The 19200-nt window shown below is 53.8% G+C and overlaps 1 protein-coding gene across 2 annotated transcripts in view; it reads right to left on the bottom strand.

Annotated features, from left to right (window-relative positions):
- Positions 1-365: 365 nt before the first annotated feature.
- Positions 366-19200, bottom strand: part of CTIF (cap binding complex dependent translation initiation factor) — a gene marked incomplete at both ends in the record, with an annotated part of 131305 nt that continues 112470 nt past the window's right edge. For both annotated transcript variants that reach the window (XM_084278201.1, XM_084278202.1), the window contains 3 exons: positions 366-581; positions 2962-3015; positions 18772-18927. In XM_084278201.1, the coding sequence (XP_084134327.1) occupies positions 366-581; positions 2962-3015; positions 18772-18927 (426 nt within the window). The remainder of the gene's footprint in view (positions 582-2961; positions 3016-18771; positions 18928-19200) is intronic.

The following is a 19200-nucleotide window of genomic DNA, read 5'->3' as shown; positions in this document are numbered from 1 at the left end:
AATTCTCTCTCTTCTTTCCAAAGCCAAACAATAACCCGGCGGGATGCGCTGCTGCTGCTGCTGCTGCTTGAGCAATGAGTTCAGAAAAAAGAAACCCCCCCCCAAAAAAAAACCAAAACCGCAGCGGGGAAGAGGGGTGGCACTTGGCGACGCAGCTGAAAAAGAAACATGCTTTCTCCCCCCCACCACCCACCCACCACCCCACAAACGTGTTCTCAAGCATGCTGGGGTTTGGTCTGCTGGGGCTGGAGGGGGGGGGGGGGGTTGTGTGTGGGGGTGTGTGGTGAGTTAAATTGGAAAAGCTGAATCCCCAAGGCGCATGTCTTCTTCTCCTCGTCCCTTCCCACCCCACCTTGCCGTGCCCCTCAAGCTGTCAGTTTCTGGATGGTCTTGTTGTAGTACTGGGTGATGGTGGGCGTCAGCGGGTTCCAGTTGTTGGCGTGCAGCTCGATGACCTCCAGCAGCAGGGACCGCGTCAGCATGGACTCGGAGGGACACAGCATCTTGTCGCGCGCGATCGCCAGCAGCTCCGTCATCATCTCGGGCAGCTGCTCCTCCAGCAGCCGGCCGGTGCTCTGCAGCTGTCAGGAGAAGAGGAGGTCAGCCATGGCACAGAGAACCTGAGGGGTGCCTTCCAACTTGAATCACAGAACCAGCAGGTTGGAAAAGGTCTTTAAGCTCATCGAGTCCAACCGTCCCTGTCCTGTGCTGAACCAGATCCCTGAGCACCTCATCTCCCCTCTGTTAAACACACCCAGGGCTGGGGACTCAGACCCCTCCCTGGGCAGCCTGTGCCAGGCCCTGACAACTCTGCCAGGGAAGAACTTTTTCCCTCCCAGCTGAGCTGACCCTGCCCTGGGGCAGCTTGAGCCCATTGCCCCTTGTCCCAGCTCCTGTCCCCTGGCTGAAGAGACCATCGCCCACCTCTCTGCACCCTCCTGGCAGGGCAGGGGAGGTGGGGAGAAGGTCTCCCCTCAGCCTCCTCTTCTTCAGGCTCAACACCCCCAGCTCCCTCAGCTGCTCCTCAGAGGATTTGCCCTCCAGCCCCTTCCCCAGCCTGGTTGCCCTTCTCTGGACTCGCTCCAGGACCTCAGTGTCCTTCTGATGGTGAGGAGCCCAGAACTGGACCCAGCACTCGAGGTGCAGCCTCACCAGTGCCCAGTACAGGGGCACAGTCGTCTCCCTGAGATGATGATCTCCTTGAGATGATGATTCTACGATACTAAAACACTCAGCGCTGGCTTTCGCAGGCACCCTCCACCCCTCTCCAGCCCTCCCCTGCTCGATGCTGTGGGGCTGGTAAGGAAGGTTAAAGGCATCATGGCTTTTGGAAACCAAAACCACCCAGCAGCAGGCTCCAGGAGCTGAATGTGAAGAAGGGTGAGGTTTTCAAAAGCATCTGTGCCGGGGCTGCTGCAGGAGCGGACGGTTCAGCTCCTACCAACTTCAAAGGCAGCAAGGCTGCTTTGCTTTTGCCAAAGGAAAAAAAAAAAACAAGAAGAAAAAAAAAATCCCACCTAAAAACTCATGCTATTGTCAAAACAAAGTGCAGGCTGTGATGTGGTATCCCTGCCTTCTACCTGGCCCATCATTTACTTGCTGATTCACAGTTGTCAGCGACTCCCAGTCATTAATTGGAATGAGCAGAGTCCTCCTGCATGCATAACAAATCCTGCCTCTGCATTTACACCCGTCCTGCCACTTCTCTGAGGACAGGGAAAGGGTTTTTGTGTTTTAAAAATAATTACTCCTTGGAGAGCCTCCATGGAGCAGCTTAAGCCGGAGGTGGTCCCACAGAGAAGGTGGTGCATGGGTGGAAGTGGTCAGCAGTGAGTCCGCTGAACACAGCACTCCCCAGGGTCCAACTCTCCTCCTCATCTGCCTGAGACTTTGGTGAATTTCATCCTAACCTTAAAAGTTCCAACTCTCCTCCTCATCTGCCTGAGACTTTCCTGAATTTCAGCTGTTCAGGCCTCGATTTCAACTGACCTCTGCAAGGAAAGCATCCATCCCCGTGGGTGAACCACTTCCCAAAAGGAAAAACTGAGGAAACTCTGCTGTATTTGTACCAGTGTTTCTCTGCAAAGCTGCTGCTGCTGAGCACAACTGACCCCTCTGTGTGGGTCACGAGGCAGTTTCTGCTCCAGCACAGGTGGGTTTGTGTTTAAGAAGTAACGTTGGGTGAGGTTTGAAGTAAGTGGTGTAACATAACTGGTGATGGAAGCCCCACTACCAAACGTTTTTGCATCCATTTACATGCATCAAAAGTCCAGTGAGAGAGTCTCAAGGGCCATCTCTCATCTCATGGTGATGTCTTTTTATCTACTACGCTCTGGTGAAACCCCACTTAGAGTTCTGCATCCAGGTCTGGAGTCCTCACCACAGGAAAGACATGGGGCTGTTGGGGCCTAGTCCAGAGGAGGCCACAGAGACGATCAGAGAGCTAGAGACAGGCTGAGAAAGTTAGGGTTGGAGTTGGAGTTCTCAGCCTGGAGAAGAGAAGGCTCTGGGGAGACCTTATTGCAGCCTTCCAATACATAAAGAGGGCTTAAAAGAAAGATGGGGACAGACTTTGTAGTGGGGCCTGCAGCAGTAGGACAAGAAGTAATGGGTTTACACTAAGAAGAGGGTAGATTCAGACTGGATGTGAACAAGACATGTTTTTACACTTTGAGAGGTGAAGCACAGGGTGCCCAAAGGGGTGGTAGATGCCCCATCCCTGGGAACATTCCAGGGCAGTCTGGACAGGCCTCTGAGCAACCTGATCTGGTTACAGAGGGGGATGAACTAGCCAAACCTAGAACTGGAAGGTCCCTTCCAACCCAAATCCTTCCATGGTTCTATAATACAAAGAGCTGACATGACCATTTGGGGTTGGTACTCTCCAACAGCTGCTTGACACGTGTGCAGCCAAGGACACAGCAATGAGGACTGGGGCAGGTGGTGCAGGTGCTTCCCTACCTCCATGGAGCAGCAGAGCACAGCGTCTTCCTTCACGTCCTGAGATTGCAACAACTGCAAAAGAGAGAAGAGAGGGGTGGTGAGAAATGCACGACCTCCTCCTCTCTTATGACCCACCTTCCATCGCTCTGTTGGGCTTGGCTTTTGCCACTTTCCAGGAGGGAAGGACAGGAAATTAGGAAGAGGGGAGGGAAGGGATGATTGAAACAAAAAACTGGATAAACAGCAAAAAACACATGGTGCACAGGGTATCATGAGCCTGTCCACTGCTGGGAGCCAGCAACTGGGGCAGAATATAGGTAATTCAGCTTAACAACTTGCAGAATAAACTTTATTTAGCTTAAATTGCCTTTATTTTTTCCCTACCCCACAGCAGGCAGTGAGAAAATGCACTCGTTTCACGTACACAGCGACTGGATACAACGATCAGGCGACAACATCTGAGCAGCACGGCCCTGGGAGCAGCTGTTTGGAAAGGGAAGGGCTCTGCCACCCACCACCAAACCTCTCAGTCCCCGTGGGGACACTTCTAACACCCACAAAATTACCTGATGGGAAAGCATTACATCCAATAGACTGTAATTAATATGGCTCCTTCTAGACTGGTTATACAGTGGTGCAAGGGCAGTGGGTTGCAGCAAAGCTGTGGTGCTGTATGTGTGTCTGCAGTGCAAGACAGGAGCTTGTAGGGATGAGCGACTTTCAAGAGAGACCCCCCCCCAAAATGTGGCTGTGCGTGGCATGGTATGGTGAAGGACGATGCTCCCCCTCCTCAGTTCAGACTCAGGATGAGCAGTGAGGGTCAACAGCTCAAGCTGGCAATGGCAAAGCGTTGGGGCTCAGCATGTCTCACCCCACCAGCTTTGAAACCATAAGAACAAGGACCCTTGAAATCAAATCAAAGACACATGTTTTTCTTCATTTCCACCTTCATGACTTTGTCACACACACAAAGATGCCGTTTCAGAGAGAGTGGTGAGGGGCTGGAACAGGCTGCCCAGAGAGGGGGTGGGTGCCCCATCCCTGGGGGTGTTCAGGTCCAGGTTGGATGGGGCCCTGGGCAACCTTGTGTAGCTCCAGGCCTGGAGGTTGGTGGCCCTGCCTGGGGTCCCTTCCAACCCAGACCAGTCTGTCATTCTGTGATTCTATGATTCAGGGTTTTGTCTAAAACCACAAGAGAAAACAAGAGTTTTCTGGTTGTTTTTCAAGCTGGTAAGAAGTGCTGAGATTCTCAATCAAAAACGTGAGCTGGAGTGTTGTGAAAAGCACTGTACCATGAGGTGGCTGGAAAAAACACATGTGCTCAAAGTACTTGAAGGTGCTTCTACTCCATCACCTTGGGCTGGACTAAGCCTTGCTGGCACTGAGCTAGTCCCTGAGTGCATGAACTAAGCACAGAGAAAAAAATAAATTGGGGGAAAAAAATTGGGAAACCAGGTTTATTAGTATCAGAAATCCACTCAGGGAAAGGCAGACTTTGGAGAAGTGATTAGACGAATTAATACTGCCCAGACAAAAATTGTTCCATGTAACTGAAGGGCCTTTAGTCCCACACTACAATTCACACTGATCTCCAAGTTTTGTCCTCAGCCCTTTCTCCTCTCAGCAGACAGCGGTGCGTTGGCTCTGAAGGTGACGTTTACAGCATCTCGGTAACCATGCGGTCCACCCTCTTTCATCTGGCATCAGCCAGCTTGGAGACACACAACCATTCTCCCCCCAAGTTTATCTGCTCTGCTGGAAAAATGTTAGTTCAGCCCCCAGCCACGTGCTGCCAGATGTGCCCTCACAGACAGCTCACAGATTTTACTTTCACAAAGAGACAGGAGATCATCTCAAACCCAACAAGAAGAAGGAAGGGGGAAAAAAAAACAACCCATAATAATCAAGTGGGCAAAAATATAAACAGGCAGTAGTTCTGAAATTCACTCCTGGGGCATTTAGCCTGTCAGCATGGCCTGAAATGAGTGCTGTAAATTAAACCTGTATCCAGCTTCCCTGCTTTTGGTATGCCTTAGTAAACAACTTGATGGGAAAATTAAAGCAAGAGAAGTAGAGTTGGGATGGGTTAGGAAGGACTTATGGTGGCCTGATTCCAGCCCTTCCTCTGCCATGGTCTCCTTGATGATCCTGCTCTCTGCAAGGGATATGTGGTCAGTGAAGGGCTGCAGCTTCACTTGGGCCTTCCTTGCCCCAGCCTCCCACCTGCAGAGTTGGGACACTACCCCAAAAGGTGGTTGTGAGGATGAATATGTCACAGACTGTCAAAGACAGATCAGATTTGGCTAATGAGGAATAGTCCTATCTACCTATGATAAAGCAGAGACTACATCTGTCCTGGTTTTGGCCAGGATGGGGTTAACTCCTTTTGTAGCAGGGGCTGGAATGCTGTGTTTGGGTGTTAGGATGGGAGCAGTGCTGGTAACACCCTGGTGGTTTCAGTTGTGCTCAAGCACTCCAGGACTTTCTCAGCTCTTCCTATTTCTCTGTTCATGAGAAAGGAGGGGAGGAAGCCAGGACAGGTGACCCAAAGTGCCCAAAGGGGGTGGGTGTTCCATGCCAGTGGCACCCTGCTCAGTGTAAAGGGGGCTGGTGGGAGGAGGGGGCGGCTCCAGGACGGTCGGGTCCCGGGATGGCTCTGGGTGGCAGGGCCTGAGCTGTGGGTTGGGTCAGACACTCAGTGGGTATCAGCAGCTGCAGAGATGTTCTGCTCTAGAGTCCTGTCAGCTTTGTTATATTGGATCTTTCTGTGATCTTAGTAAACTGTCCTTATCCCAACCCAGGGGCTTTTGGTTTCTTGGTTTGTGGGTTGTTATTTGCCCCTTCCTTTTCCCTCCCCTTGCCTCTCTCCCCCCCGCCCCCCTGCTCTTTTCCTTTAAGGAGCAGGCAGCTGAGTGGATCTCAGCTCTCAGCCGGGGTGAAACCACCACAACATCCTACCCACAGACTTGGGCAGGCACCCTCTACCTTCACGCTGCCCTCCTGGAGCTCATCTGATGTGACTTGGCTGAACAAGGAGATGCATGTGCTCCACCTTGTGCATCAGGGCACAGAGCCACAGAGGAGCAGGGGTTGGAAGACACATCTGTAGATCACCTAGTCCAGTTCAGAACATCATGCTCCACCCTGTCCATCCAGGCACCATGTGTTACACCTCACCCAGTGAGATACCCTATGTTCCACCTTATCCATTACCTGCTCCACTGCTTCAGGAGGCACCATGTGCCCCAGGCCTCATCCACCCAGGGACCAAGTGCTCCACTGCTCCACCAAGGCACCAAGGACCACAGTTCAACCTCTGCCTGTGATGGGTCAGGGAAGCCCACATCCTACCCACCAAACCCAATGGAGTAGGGCCCAGCAGGCATAGCTGCTGGTATACAGGAGCTAGAGACCAAGTAAGTACTGACATGTTTGAGAGCCAGCTGCATCAGTGCAATAGTCTGAATCCAGGAGAATCAGAAAGCTGTCACTGTTTCTCTGCCTGTTCCTGGTCATAACTATGCTTTTTGAACACTGGAGGGGACCTCTGGGGCTTCCCTAAGCTGTAGGCACTAGCAGTCAGCTGCTGACCCCTGCATGCTGGGACAGGAGGAGAATATGAAGGCCAGTAGTCTCTCCCTAGCATGGCACAGACACATGAGAAGCTGCTGCTGAAGGTAGACAGCAAGAGCTGAGCTGCAAGGACTGTGCTGCCTGTGGTTCTGCCATCAGAGTCCTCCTGACCATCCTCCTGGATGGATGACATCTTGCCTGCATTTCTCAAAGGGTGCTTCATGTGCACCCACCCACCTATGGCTGCTCCCCCTCTGCAAGCACCAGGCACCCCAAAGCAGCGGGGTGGTTCCTTCAGCATCAGGCACCCCAAAGCAGCGGGGTGGTTCCCTCGGCATCAGGCACCCCAAAGCAGTGGGGTGGTTCCTTCAGCATCAGGCACCCCAAAGCAGCAGGGTGGTTCCTTCAGTATCAGGCACCCCAAAGCAGTGGGGTGGTTTCCTTCAGCATCAGGCACCCCAAAGCAGTAGTGTGGTTCCCTTCAGCATCAGGCACCCCAAAGCAGCGGGGTGGTTTCCTTCAGCATCAGGCACCCCAAAGCACCAGGGTGGTTCCCTCGGCATCAGGCACCCCAAAGCAGCGGGGTGGTTCCTTCAGCATCAGGCACCCCAAAGCAGTGGGGTGGTTCCTTTAGGATCAGGCACCCCAAAGCAGTAGTGTGGTTCCCTTCAGCATCAGGAACCCCAAAGCAGTGGGGTGGTTCCCTTTAGCATCAGGCATCCCAAAGTAGCGGGGTGGTTCCTTCAGCATCAGGCACCCCAAAGCAGTGGGGTGGTTCCTTCAGCATCAGGCACCCCAAAGCAGCGGGGTGGTTCCCTCAGTATCAGGCACCCTAAAGCAGGGGGGTGGTTCCTTCAGCATCAGGCACCCCAAAGCAGCGGGGTGGCTTCTTCAGCACCCGTGCAGAAGTTCCAAAAGCTCTCTGACCCCTGTGTCAGCCCTGATGTCATCCCAAGAACCTTTGAGACCTCCAGGGGGGAATCATGGCCCTGAAGTACCTCCACGGGCGTGACCACGCACCCCCAGCCCAACCAACCGCCTTCACCATCCTCAACCCAACCCGCACTCGCTCCGAAATACCTCAATGTCCACAGTCCGTACCCATTAACTTCAGCACCCCTGCACTGGAGTTACTGTTTATTTAACCACTTACAACTGCTTCCTCCCAGCATCCGCCCGAATCCCACCCCTGCCACCATCCCCTCCCCTCCCTGCCAGGTTCCTGTGAGGGGGTGTGATGGGGGGTGGGGGTGGGGGGGTGCTGTGAGGATGGGGCAGGTGAGCTGAGACTCACACGCTCCTTGGTTTAACCTGTAAATCATCTCCCCGCCTAGGAGGGGCTGGGGCCGCTGTGAGAAAAGCCTCCCTTTGCTCTCCAGCCGGTTTCCCCCTCCGTGTACCGGGGCGAAGCCGGGCAATGAAAGCAGCAGTTCCTGCTGGAAAGCAGACAAAGAGTCTGCTTGATTTCCTAAGAGAGGAGGCTGCATGCCAGAATCTGCCCGGACAGTCATATAATACCCAACCTCGGTTGCGAAAGGCTTCTCGCTTTTGTTTCTAGTGCTGGACTAGCAGCTTTGCAGGCTGGGGGGTGAAGGGGGGGGGGAGTGGAGGCGGGGGGGGGGTGGGGGGGGAGAGAGGAAGATATCTGGCTCCTCTTCCGAACTTGTGCGTCCTGCTGAGAGGTGAAGCACTGGGCAAAGTCCAGTCCGCGGGGCCAGCGTGCCTGGGTGGGCTCCGGGTGTGAAATATTTTCCTAGCAGCCCAAAATAAATTGTGGGGTCTGCCCCTGGAAGCGCTGGGTGTGGCAGGGGAGCTGCAGTGCCTTGTAGGGTGGCTCTGGAGAGAGCAACTGGTTTGTCTGGCAGGCTACTGGGACCAGTCTCCCCAGGCCTCTGTGGCCCCAAAACCTGCTCTTTAAATCTCTGCAGAGGCAAGCACTGTAAGCCACATGGGGTGGGCATGCAACAGCAGTTGAGGTGGGGGAAGAAGCCCCCCAAAAGAGCCCTGGGACAGGCTGCCCAGGGTGTGTGGAGTCTTCTTCTCTGGAGATATTCCAGACCCATCTGGACACTGACCTGTCCTAGGGACCGTGCGTTAGCAGGGGGTTGAACCCCATGGGCTCTGGAGGTCCCTTCCAACCCCAACAATTCCACGACTCTGTGAAAAGCATGGCTGTGCTTCTCCATGGGGAGAAACACCTTGGTCATCCCAGACGGCAATGGACGCGCATGCAGACCACTGAGAGCAAACCAGAGAGCTGAGCTGAAGGGATTCACACACCCACAAACACTCAGGTTTGTTACCTGCTTTCTGAGCTTGCCGGGGCCCCCGAGAAGCTGAAGTGCTAATGTGTATTCTCAGGGGTGCCCACGCCATGAGCAAGGACCAGAGAACCTGCCCCACCATCCCTTATCACCAAACCACACGGGGTTTAATTGTGTTCTCCTGCAGTTCTCCTGGGGAGACGGAGTGGGAGCAGCCCAGTGCATACATTACCCTCACCAGCTGCCGCGGCGCTCCTCCTGCAAGGCAGGGTACTAATTACTGCCTACGATACCGCTGGCAGGACGACACGCTGGCCACAAACCATGTCTCAAGAGTGCAGCGTTTTTCTGATGCTCCAGCGACGACTCCAACGTTAAAAGCTTGGGAAGCTGGGAAATATCCACCCGGAGCCGTGGAGAGGTCGGGATGTCTTGGGAGACCCAACGAAAGCCGGGCTGACCGCAGGCCCACGTGCCGCTCGCACGCCGGCTCCCCCGACGGGCACCTTGGGTTCACCCGTCCAGGTGGCAACATGCATGGACACCCCGACAGCCTCAGGTGTGAAGCTCCAGCCTCCCAACCGCTCTGAGGTCCCTGCCCACAGGTATGCTTTTCATCTAACGCCTGGGTCACGAGGAGGTGCCTGCTGGTATTCCCCCACCCCTGGGGAATGTGGACCATGACCGCAGAGGAACCAGCACGTTGCAAACTCATCATCCAGGTGTAAAAGGAGGAATCCCTTACACATCCGTGGTGTAAATGGAGGAACTGGGTGAAAACTCCCACTTTTTGGTGAGGAAGAAGGGAAAAAAACCCCAGGTACTTGTGCTATCTGGAGCAGAATGAACACACTACAAAGGGTGCAGGAGATGGTGGTGCTTCACTGTCTGGTTTTTAACCAGAGGAGCACTTTGGAAGTGCCATGGTGGTCTCTGTCCCCAGCAAGATGGGTCTGTTGCAGTTCTGCAGTAGAGATTGACACAGAGACCCCTTTGTGAGGGGGCTTCAAAGAAAGACGGACAGGCTTTTTGACAGGGTCTGCAGTGACAGGACGAGGGGCAATGGGTTTAAACCAGAGCGTAGAGTCAGACTAGATATAAGGAAGAGAATTTTTTACACTGAGGGTGGCGAGACACTGGCACAGGGTGCCCAGAGAGGTGGCAGAAGCCCCATCCCTGAAAACATTCCAGGTCAGGATGAACAGGGCTCTGAGCGACCTGATCTGGTTGCAGATGTCCCTGCCCGTGGCAGGGGGCTGGACTAGGTGACCCTTGAAAGTCCCTTCCAACCCAAACCATCATTCTATGGTTCTGTGATCACCCCCGACAACCCTCCCCTGTTAAGGCAGAGGCTGTGCTGTCCTGCTGACACGGCTCTGCAGGCGCTCTTGGTGGTCTCATGGACCACAGTGAGGGAACTCCTGCCCCAGAAACCTCCTGGAAGCCTTGTGGTCTGCTGCATGGGCCCTCCTGGGAGCACAAGCCAGTTCTGCTGCTTGTGCTGCACAAGCTCTCTGCAGAAAGACACCAGTAGCAATTTTAGGCTTTTCCAGCCTCTCCTTATCGACCCACTGTCGCAAGTCTTTGAGGAAGATGGCTGAGATAAGATCCATGGGACTGCTCAGCTGCTCTGCGCTTCTCTGCGCTACAAAGAAGTTACTACAGCTCCACTTTTCCTATTGTCACAAGGCACTGCGGGGTGGTGAAAACAGCCTGGACTGGGGAAAATGCAAAGTACAAACCAGGGTGTGGGGGATGAGTAATTACCAAACACTCTACCAGTAAGGCCAGTTTCAGGCTCCTGTTAGAACTATCAGCTCCTCGACCCAGGACATCAGAAGGTCAGATGGGATGATCCTGCAGAGACCGAGGGGCTGTGCCAGTGCCACCCTCCCTAAAGGGTTTCCAAGTCCCTCTTTGGGCATACACTGGAACATCAGGATATCAGATGAGAACTTCTGGAGGAGAAATAAGTGAGCAAACAGAAGCCCTTTAGAAGTCCACAGACGTAAGTAGCATCTTCTCTTATCACCCATTTGATGCTGAAGCTGCCCAAACACAAAGTTTTGGGGAAATCCCTTCCCTTTCCTGATCTCTGCATGAGGCACAAGCTCTGGGGATCCTCCAAAATGTTACCTGTGGGGCTCTAAGAACCCAGCTGAGCTGTGAGAGGCAGACCACTAGCAACAGTGCTTCCCTCTGCACAGCCTTCTGCTCAGACCTCTCTGGGGATATGGTGAAGAGGATGCACAAGGTGCCACCAGCCCACACATCACATGGAGGGGTTCCTTTTCCATGTTCCCTGACCTGGGTGGCCTGGTCTCACTGACAGCAACTCTACGCTGTTCCATTAGGAAGCAGCCACCAACACAGGTCACTTTTGGTCCCACAAGCAGCTGCTCAGGGTAGGTGGCACAGGGGGGAATGGAGTTCTGGGGTGGAGCTGCTTGCACAAGCACAGCTGAGTCGAGAGCTCTGTCCATAGGAAGCACTTTCCCCTTTCAAGCTGGGCAACTTGAAGGAATTTGTTTTGTGGCACCTACTCCTTTTACAGTGGTGAGCTGCTCTGAGTTGAGGAGGAGACTTCTGCTGTCTTATTGCCCAACCAGGACTCCCTGGGAGGATGGTAAGGAGAGATTAGTTTGTTTATTGCATCCAGTAAACCAAAATGTTGGTTATCCTCCTTGTCAGGCTCCTGAGGAACTCGGGAGATACTTAACAGCAAATTGAATTAAGGCCAGAGGAACAAAACCCTGTACCCAGTCGTGGGAAACTCCTCCTACTCCTTTCCACTGTAGACAAGGGAAACCATGAAACATGACTCTCTCTGCCCGGATCTGGAGCAGGCAGAAGGGATTCCTGGGAGGATGGAAACCATTAAGGGGCAATTACTGGAGACAATGGTGAAGAAAATCTGGTCACTCATCAACCCAGAAACTGCAATCCAACAGTAGCCTGGCGGTTACGCATCCCCTGGCTGGAGGTGGAGGACCTTCAGGACCTGGAGGTGGCTGGGAGAGATGCAGAGAGCCACCCAGTCTGCGCGCACGGGGAGACCCAGCCACCCAGGCGGCCGGCTTCATCCTGCCTGGCCAAAGACATAATAACCCTGGGAGAGGAGGATGTGATCTCATCCCAAGGGTCCCAGGGAAACACAAAAGCATGGAAAGAAACAGTGGCGAGACCATCGCGCCTGATTGCGACGGGCTCCACCCTGGCTCGCCGGACGCGCTCGGCTTTCCTGGCTCTGCCGAGGGGGGGAGCGCATGGCGGCAGACGCAAATAGTTGTGTTTACATCCCATTCAAAGGGCTTTTGGGAACTAACAATGCCTGGTCCTGGCGGGGCAGCAGGAGGAAAACAAAGCCACGCGCGAGCAGGAGGGACCATCCTGTGAGATGGTATCTGGTTTTCGTTTCTTTATCTGCCCTAATTGCTTCCTCCGCCTTCTCCATTGGTCCCAGGGAAACAAGGGTGGCATTTCCCCTCCCCCCACCCCCCCGTTTGAAATATGCCACCGGGGTTCTGGTGCTGGGAGGATGAAGCATGTCCCATCGCTTTCCAAGAATGTCCCTGTGCATAAAAGTATTCCTCAGAGCAGCTGGGCTCCCAGGCACCTTGGGGCTGTCCTCCTCTGCTCTGTCCTCCTCTGCTCCCCATCGCCCGATCCTCCTTCACTTTAGTGCTGCCCTTTGACCAAAATTATGTCAATTAATGGGAATTTCCCCCCCCTATGAAAGCTGCATTCACTGGGGGAGGGGGTGCATGGGGGGGTGTGTGGCATCACAGCTACAGGGGACCTGCAGGCGCAGGGGGTTTCTGCATGGCTGTTCCTTTATTGCACGGCATGGGGACATCCATCCCTGCCAGGAGCCTGGCCTTATAGACACACACCCTTCCCTCCTCTTCACAGAGCCCTGCTCATGCATGCTACCTCCTGCCATGGCTCTGAAGGACCACATCACCCCATAGATGTGCTCCACCTGTTCCAAATCCCAGACTTTTCTCCCAGTCCTGCTCCTCTGGGCTCCCATGACATTTCCCCACCTGCTTACATTCCCTGTATTTCTCCTTTCCTCCATTGTCCCTGATGCCCAGTGTCACCCTTCTCCCTCCTTCCCCTTCCCCTTCCCTCCCATGCCCGCACCCCGCATCCCTCCTCCATCCTTTTACCTCTACAAACCGCCTCCCAGTTTATCCCACTTCCACCATACTGCTGATTTTTGCAGAGGACCAGAAGGGGACTTTCAGGAGGAAGTAAGTCCTCTTCATAGAGGACTTATTTTCCCTGGTCAGATCTGGCCTCATGGACCCACCTGGGTGGGAGGGTGGCACGGAGGTCGGCATCTGCTCCCCTTTGAGCCTGTGCTCATTTGATAATGGAGAAATTCCATGTCCTTTCTCTGGCTAGGAGCATAATCTTAAAAATCCTAGCATCTCATTACCCTGCCAAAGCCCCCCCCTCCCCCCCCTTTTTTTTTAGGCTCCAAAGGTCAATGCTTTTGACAAAGTGAGAGTGATTTAAGGAAAAAAAAACAACACCCCCCCCCAAAAAAACACAAACGTGTTAAAAGATACAATTTTCTTTTCCAAACAGCACCACCCTCCTCGCTCGCCTGACTGCAGCCAGGAAGGCTTTCCTCTCTCTTCCTCTGAAGGAGACAGTGAAAAGGCAGTGCCCTCTTGAAGTTCAGACGTTAATTACCGTGTTAGAATATTTTGCTAAATTACACAGCATGGCCCCAGGAGATAACAGGCACTACGAGAAGGGAGGGGGAGGAGGGAAGGGGGGGGGGGGGTGTGGATGCCCGTCTACACGCTGCTGCACCGCAGACTCAGACGTGGGGGAAAGGCAATTAGACAGGGAGTATTTATCCTCCCTGCACCACCACCCCGAAGGCTTTCAGTTAGCAGCGTGTACCAAGGCAGGGAAGCGATGGGAGCGTGCCAGTATTTTAAATGATGCTGAAACGGGACCGTCTCTGCCAACCCAGACGGGAGGTAGGAGACGACTCCCGCAGAGGAGCAGCTGTCCTGCCTGCTGACAGCCTGCTGGGGCTGCTCCCTGATGCTCCTCTGGGGCTGGGCTGCCACTCTGGGTGCTGCCCTCGGTCCTCAGGGTTGGTAACAGCACCGTAAAAGCATCTCTCTTGGGTCAGGACAGTGCCTGCCTGTCCTTTATGGGTGCTGACCCCCAAGGTACCCGAGCAGAGCCCCAGCAGCAGTAACCCCTTCATGCTGTGAATGGGTCCTGCAACCAGAGCAGGAGCTTTTTGTGGTTTAATTAGTCTCCCTGTGACAAGCTGCTTCCCGTGGTTGGCTCTGAACCTCCCACAACAGCCTCATCTGATGCACAGGTGGGTGCTGTGCGCGGGACGGTGCTGTGGCAGCGCTCCTCCCCATCACCCCTGGAACCCAGTCCCCTTGTCTCTGAGCTAGGGCATCATGTGGGGACCACCAGATGGTAAAAAAACAAACAAAAAAAGGTTGGCTGGATGGGCTCTGGGGGGCTCTAGCTATTGGGTTACAACCCAACTATGCCTGGAGGATGAACACTGAGGAGTCTGCCCTGGGATTTGCCCTGTTTAGCATCCTTATCCGTGGTCTCTAAGAGGTGAGCAGCACACTTTTGTGAAGTTTGTGGATGAAACTGAGGTGGGGAGGCCACTCCACGTGCTGTCCAGAGGGACCTCAGAGGGCTGGAGGAAGAAGTCAAGAAGAACCTCCTTAAACATTCAACAAGAAGCAAGCCCTGCACAGGAAAAGAGCACAGAAGGATGGGTAAGGGGTGGGACAGTGTTGTTATGGGGGGTGGAGAGAGGGCAGGGCCCTGTGTTGCTTGCCCTTGTGCTACCCCAATTAGCAAGGTGCCTTGAGAGGACCACAGTGACATTGCCACCTGGCATCTTCTGGAGCCTTGTGTCCTGCAAGTCAGTTTTTCCACCTCTTTGCTCTGCTGCCGTAGGCAACTGCTCAGGTTACCTGGCTGCACAGCCAGGTCTGACTGCTGAACGGCGTCACAGAAGGAAACAAATTCATCCAGAGCAGCACTTGATACCCACAACCTTGGCTGGAAGTGGCTCCTCCTGGCCCAGGGATGTCAGCAAGGTGGCAGCTCCCATGCCCAGGGGCACCTCCTGTTTTGATCCCTGGACTTAACCCATTTTCTACATTTTGTGGGCTCCGATGAAGGTCAGAATATGGCCAGGAATATGGGCAGGAATATGGCCAGGCTGCAAGAACCAAACTCCCTAGGCTGCTCTCCTGGTTTTAGTTGGTTTTGGGGGCATGAAGAAGTATTCTTGGTCTGGGGCTGAACGCAGTCCTTGGCATTTGGTCACAAGGCAGAGATTTTGAGGCAGTGAGGATGCCAGCATGTTCACTCCCCACCATCCTGGAGGGGCAGAAGATGGACAGGGACAAATTTAGCATGGCTTTGCAAAATAAAGTGAGGCCAGAGCTGAGACCCCACGGGCTGCAGGGCTGGGAGGAGTCAGTGGGACATCTCTCCTGCCTAGATCATGAAGAATGGGAGCCAAGGCAGCTTCCTGACACTGCTGGAAGTGTTTTCATTGAACCATCTGACAGCCTTCTTGTGGAAGATGCCATCACTGGTCTCACGTGAGGACAGCCAGGGCTGGAAGCAGGCAAGGGCCAAGCTTGTCATGCCCTGGCTGCAGCACCACCACCCCTGGGGAAAGTCTTTCCTAGGGAGTGGTGTCCTCTTCCAGCTTGCCCTCGACCCCTTAGAGCTCCAAGGGGAAGAAAGCTCTTTGATTTCTAGGTAACTTAGCTTTGTTATCTTTTCCCAAGCTCCCCAGATCCTATGGCTATGACAGTCCTCTGGTCCTCATCTGCAAAGGGGGTCTTCTCCACACCCCTCCTTACCCCCAAACATCTTCAGTGCTGGTCTGTGGGCAGGGCTTGGGTATCCCATGTCCCTTCTTTGACTTAAACTGTGCACTACTGCAAGCAGAAATTATGTGCTTTGATCCAAAACCCCACCCAGAATAACTGTCCCCGGTCAAACCCTTCCAACAGGAGCTGGGCTCATGGTCTGCTACTAAAATCCCAAGGTTGACCCCACCAAACATTGTCAGGAAGACACACTTGCACAAATCTCACCTCAAACCCTCGGAACGCCTCTGGAGATTAAAACTCTTCGATTCCCTGGGGACCCAGCTCCTGGGAGGGGCAATCGCCAGGCCAGACATGGCAGAGCCTTCCTCCTCCTCCCACCCTGTTCACCAGCAACCAGCTCAGGTGATGGGCACAGAGGAGGACACGTGTGGCAGAGACTCCCCAGGAGAGGGGCTCACTGTGGACCACACTCATGCCTTCCAAAACGCTGCCTGGGCAAGGCGGCAGCTCTGACCCAAATTACACACCCCACAGCAGTCTCCGTGCTCTCCTGAGGATGGTGATGAAGGCTGGTTCGATTAACCAGCAAACCCCAGCACCTACCACTCCAGCCTTGCCTGACATGAACTTCTCTTTTGATTATTATTATCTATTTTAGTTTTTTTCCCCCAGCCCACAAAACCAACCCATACACACCGCTCAACAACCAACCCTGGCACTGCCACTCGATGCCCCCAGCCCTATCCCCAGATCCTCCTCAGGATTCTACCTCAGCGCTGCTCTCCCTGGCTGTCATCCTTCCTTCCTCCTGCCTGCTCCAGCTCCACAGCTCATGATGATGTTAATAAGCTTTTATTTTTTGGTGGGGGGAAGGAAAGGAGCTGGAGAGAGGAAGCATTGCAGGGGGAAGGGAAGACACATTCCTGCCTCAGTCATCAGGCAACTTTCCCCTTCCTCTTGCTCACTCCCTCGCTGACCTTTGGCTGAGTCTGCCAAGCTATAAAGGAAAAGGGATAAGGAAAAAAAAAAAAGAAAAGAAAAAAAAAAGAAGAGGCAGAAACTAAAAAGAGGAGCTAAAAGGACAGGCAGAGGCAGAGAGATGTTATCTTGCTGCTGGTAATGATTTATCATCAAAGGCTGGGTAGATGGGGCAGAGGGAGCTAAGCACAACTGGGGGCTGCACCGAGGGGCTCTGCTGGGGATGCTCAAGGAGGAAGGAGCAATGAGTGGGGCACTAAGAGTCCTCATGGGGATGAGATGCTGATGAGCTGGAGGAGAATAAACCTTGGTGAGTGCTACTACTCCTTGCAAACCCCTTCCCAGGCAAATGAAGAAATTCCCATGGCTGCCAGCAGGTCCCAAACTGTCTTGGCCACGGGAATGCCCCCTCCTGCCCACTGCTCGTGCTTCATGAAGCTCACCAAGGGACAAGCACCCTCTATTACTAGGATGTTTCCACCTTCTTGTGGAGCTGTGCAGATGTCCCTGTCCTCTCCTAGGTGACTGGAAGAGCTTACCACCAACACCCCCAGCCCCGTCCAGCTTTGGCAACTGTCTCAGAGCCTGCCATCTATCTGTGGATAAGCAGGTGTTCCTGTTCTTGTGGGTTGGCCCTGGGCATCAGGATTATCTGACAGGAGCAAGACAAAAAACCCAACCCAGAGCCATTGAAGAGGAATGGCATGAGTCAAGGTCACAGCCCTGCAGAGCAAGCAGCCACAGTCCAGCCGTTTTGGGGCAGGAGAGCTGGAGGACTCAGGCTCACCAGTGTCAGCTAAGCTAAGAGCCTTCTTCTCTGACAAATGACACCATGGAGACAGAGCTCTGTCCTGCTAAGGAACATTTTTAAGAAGCAAATGTATGCATGATGTCTTGATATAATTAGTAAAGGCTTTTTGTGGAGCTGTCCTGCAGCAGAAAATATCCCTGATACGTGAAATCCGTGTCCTTCAGCACACCTCTGGGTTGCCAGTGTGTCCCCACACACCAAGAAGGCGCCAGGAAGGGACGGTGATGGCACAGGGAGGGCAGGCAGGAGTGGGCAGGGACAAATCCTGGCAGAATCAGGACAGGGCTGTGTCATGACTGCGATGGGAAGCGGAGGAGAACGGGGACTTTGCCAGACGCCAAGATCATCCCCGTGAGGTGACACACACTGCTGTGGGCAGAGATTTTTGGGGAAGTTAGGCTATTCTTAGCACCCATCTCCCACCTCCTCCTTTGGCTATCTGTGCCTGGGCTCTTTCTCACTGGTACAGTCACTGTCTGTGAACCCTACCCACCACATTTCCGCAAAGACAAGATGTTTATGGTGTGTTTGCATCCAGGGAAGACTTCCCATGCGTGTAAAAAAGTTGCGGCTGGCAGTTTCTTTATCCTCCCCTTGCCCAAGCTCTAGCAGAGAACTTATTTTACCACGAGTTATTTATGGTCCAACAGAAGCACCACTGGCAACTGGAGATTCGCAGCTCCAACCCTGTGAGCAACCAGGCAGCTTTCTCTGAGAACGTCTTCTGCAGGCAGCAACAGGAGGGAAAAGCATCTTTAAAACAGGATGGGGGAAAGCCCTCTCCTGTCCTGCCGAACATTAACACTGGGGTTGCCTTTTCTCCTTGTCCTCACCAAGGTTTCTGCCACCACCCTGAACCATGGGGAGTTCTGAGGCACTGAAATGTTTGCAACCCCAGTGGCATGGATGCGCTTCTGCTGCACTAGGTGTGGAGTAAGGACATAGGGGATCTCATCTCTCTCTCTTTCTTTCCACCCCTCAGTCTGTCTCACCTACTCGAGTGTCTTCAAGAAGCTTTTTAAGCCCCTTCAGTGGGGATTTTTACAACATGGGGATCCACAAACTTGACCCTCGTGTTTGCACATCCCTGCTGCTGGGCTTTGCAAGCCCTTGGACAAAGAGGCCTTGCTTGGAGCACGTCCCTTTTTTTGTCAGGGGAAACACAACCTGCAGGAAGAGCCAAGCATCCCTGCAGACACAGGCACTTCTTGGGGTGAGAAGTGTTGGCGCTGGCAAAGCAAACCTCTAGGAGCCATAAGGCAAGCATCTACGGATCGCAGGCCACGGCAGTGCAAGGAGCTTGGCCTGCTGGTGGAGGAGGAGAAACTCCCCAGGCATTTACCTCCCTGAGGCAGGTGTAGATGGGGCAGACGAGGACTCGAAAGGGCTCCCCGGTGCTGCTCCTCATGGTGCCGAAGACCTCGCAGAGAAAGGTGATGAACCCCAGCCAGCGCTCCACGTCCCGCTGCTGCAACTCCTCCCGCATGGTGAAATCCTTCTGCAAGAGGGACAGGGAGACAACAGGCTGCATCAGCAAAACCGCATCACCATGGGGAGAGGCAACGGCTGTCTAGAGAGAGAGAGAGAGAATTAGGAGGAAACTGAAACTCAGGGGTGGGGGGGTGGGGGGAGGGAGGAAGACAGACAGACTGACTCTTTAGTAACAGCGAGGAGATTACTCAACGCGTGCGGAGCGGCTGGAATTTCGACACAGCGAAGCCACCAGAAAGCAGGTACTGTAGAAATATCACCAGCCCCTGCAATAACTGTC

The sequence above is a fragment of the Gallinula chloropus genome (assembly GCF_964237585.1).
Source record: "Gallinula chloropus genome assembly, chromosome: Z".
Classification (NCBI taxonomy): Eukaryota; Metazoa; Chordata; class Aves; order Gruiformes; family Rallidae; genus Gallinula; species Gallinula chloropus.
This window is presented reverse-complemented; position numbering and strand designations above follow the sequence as displayed.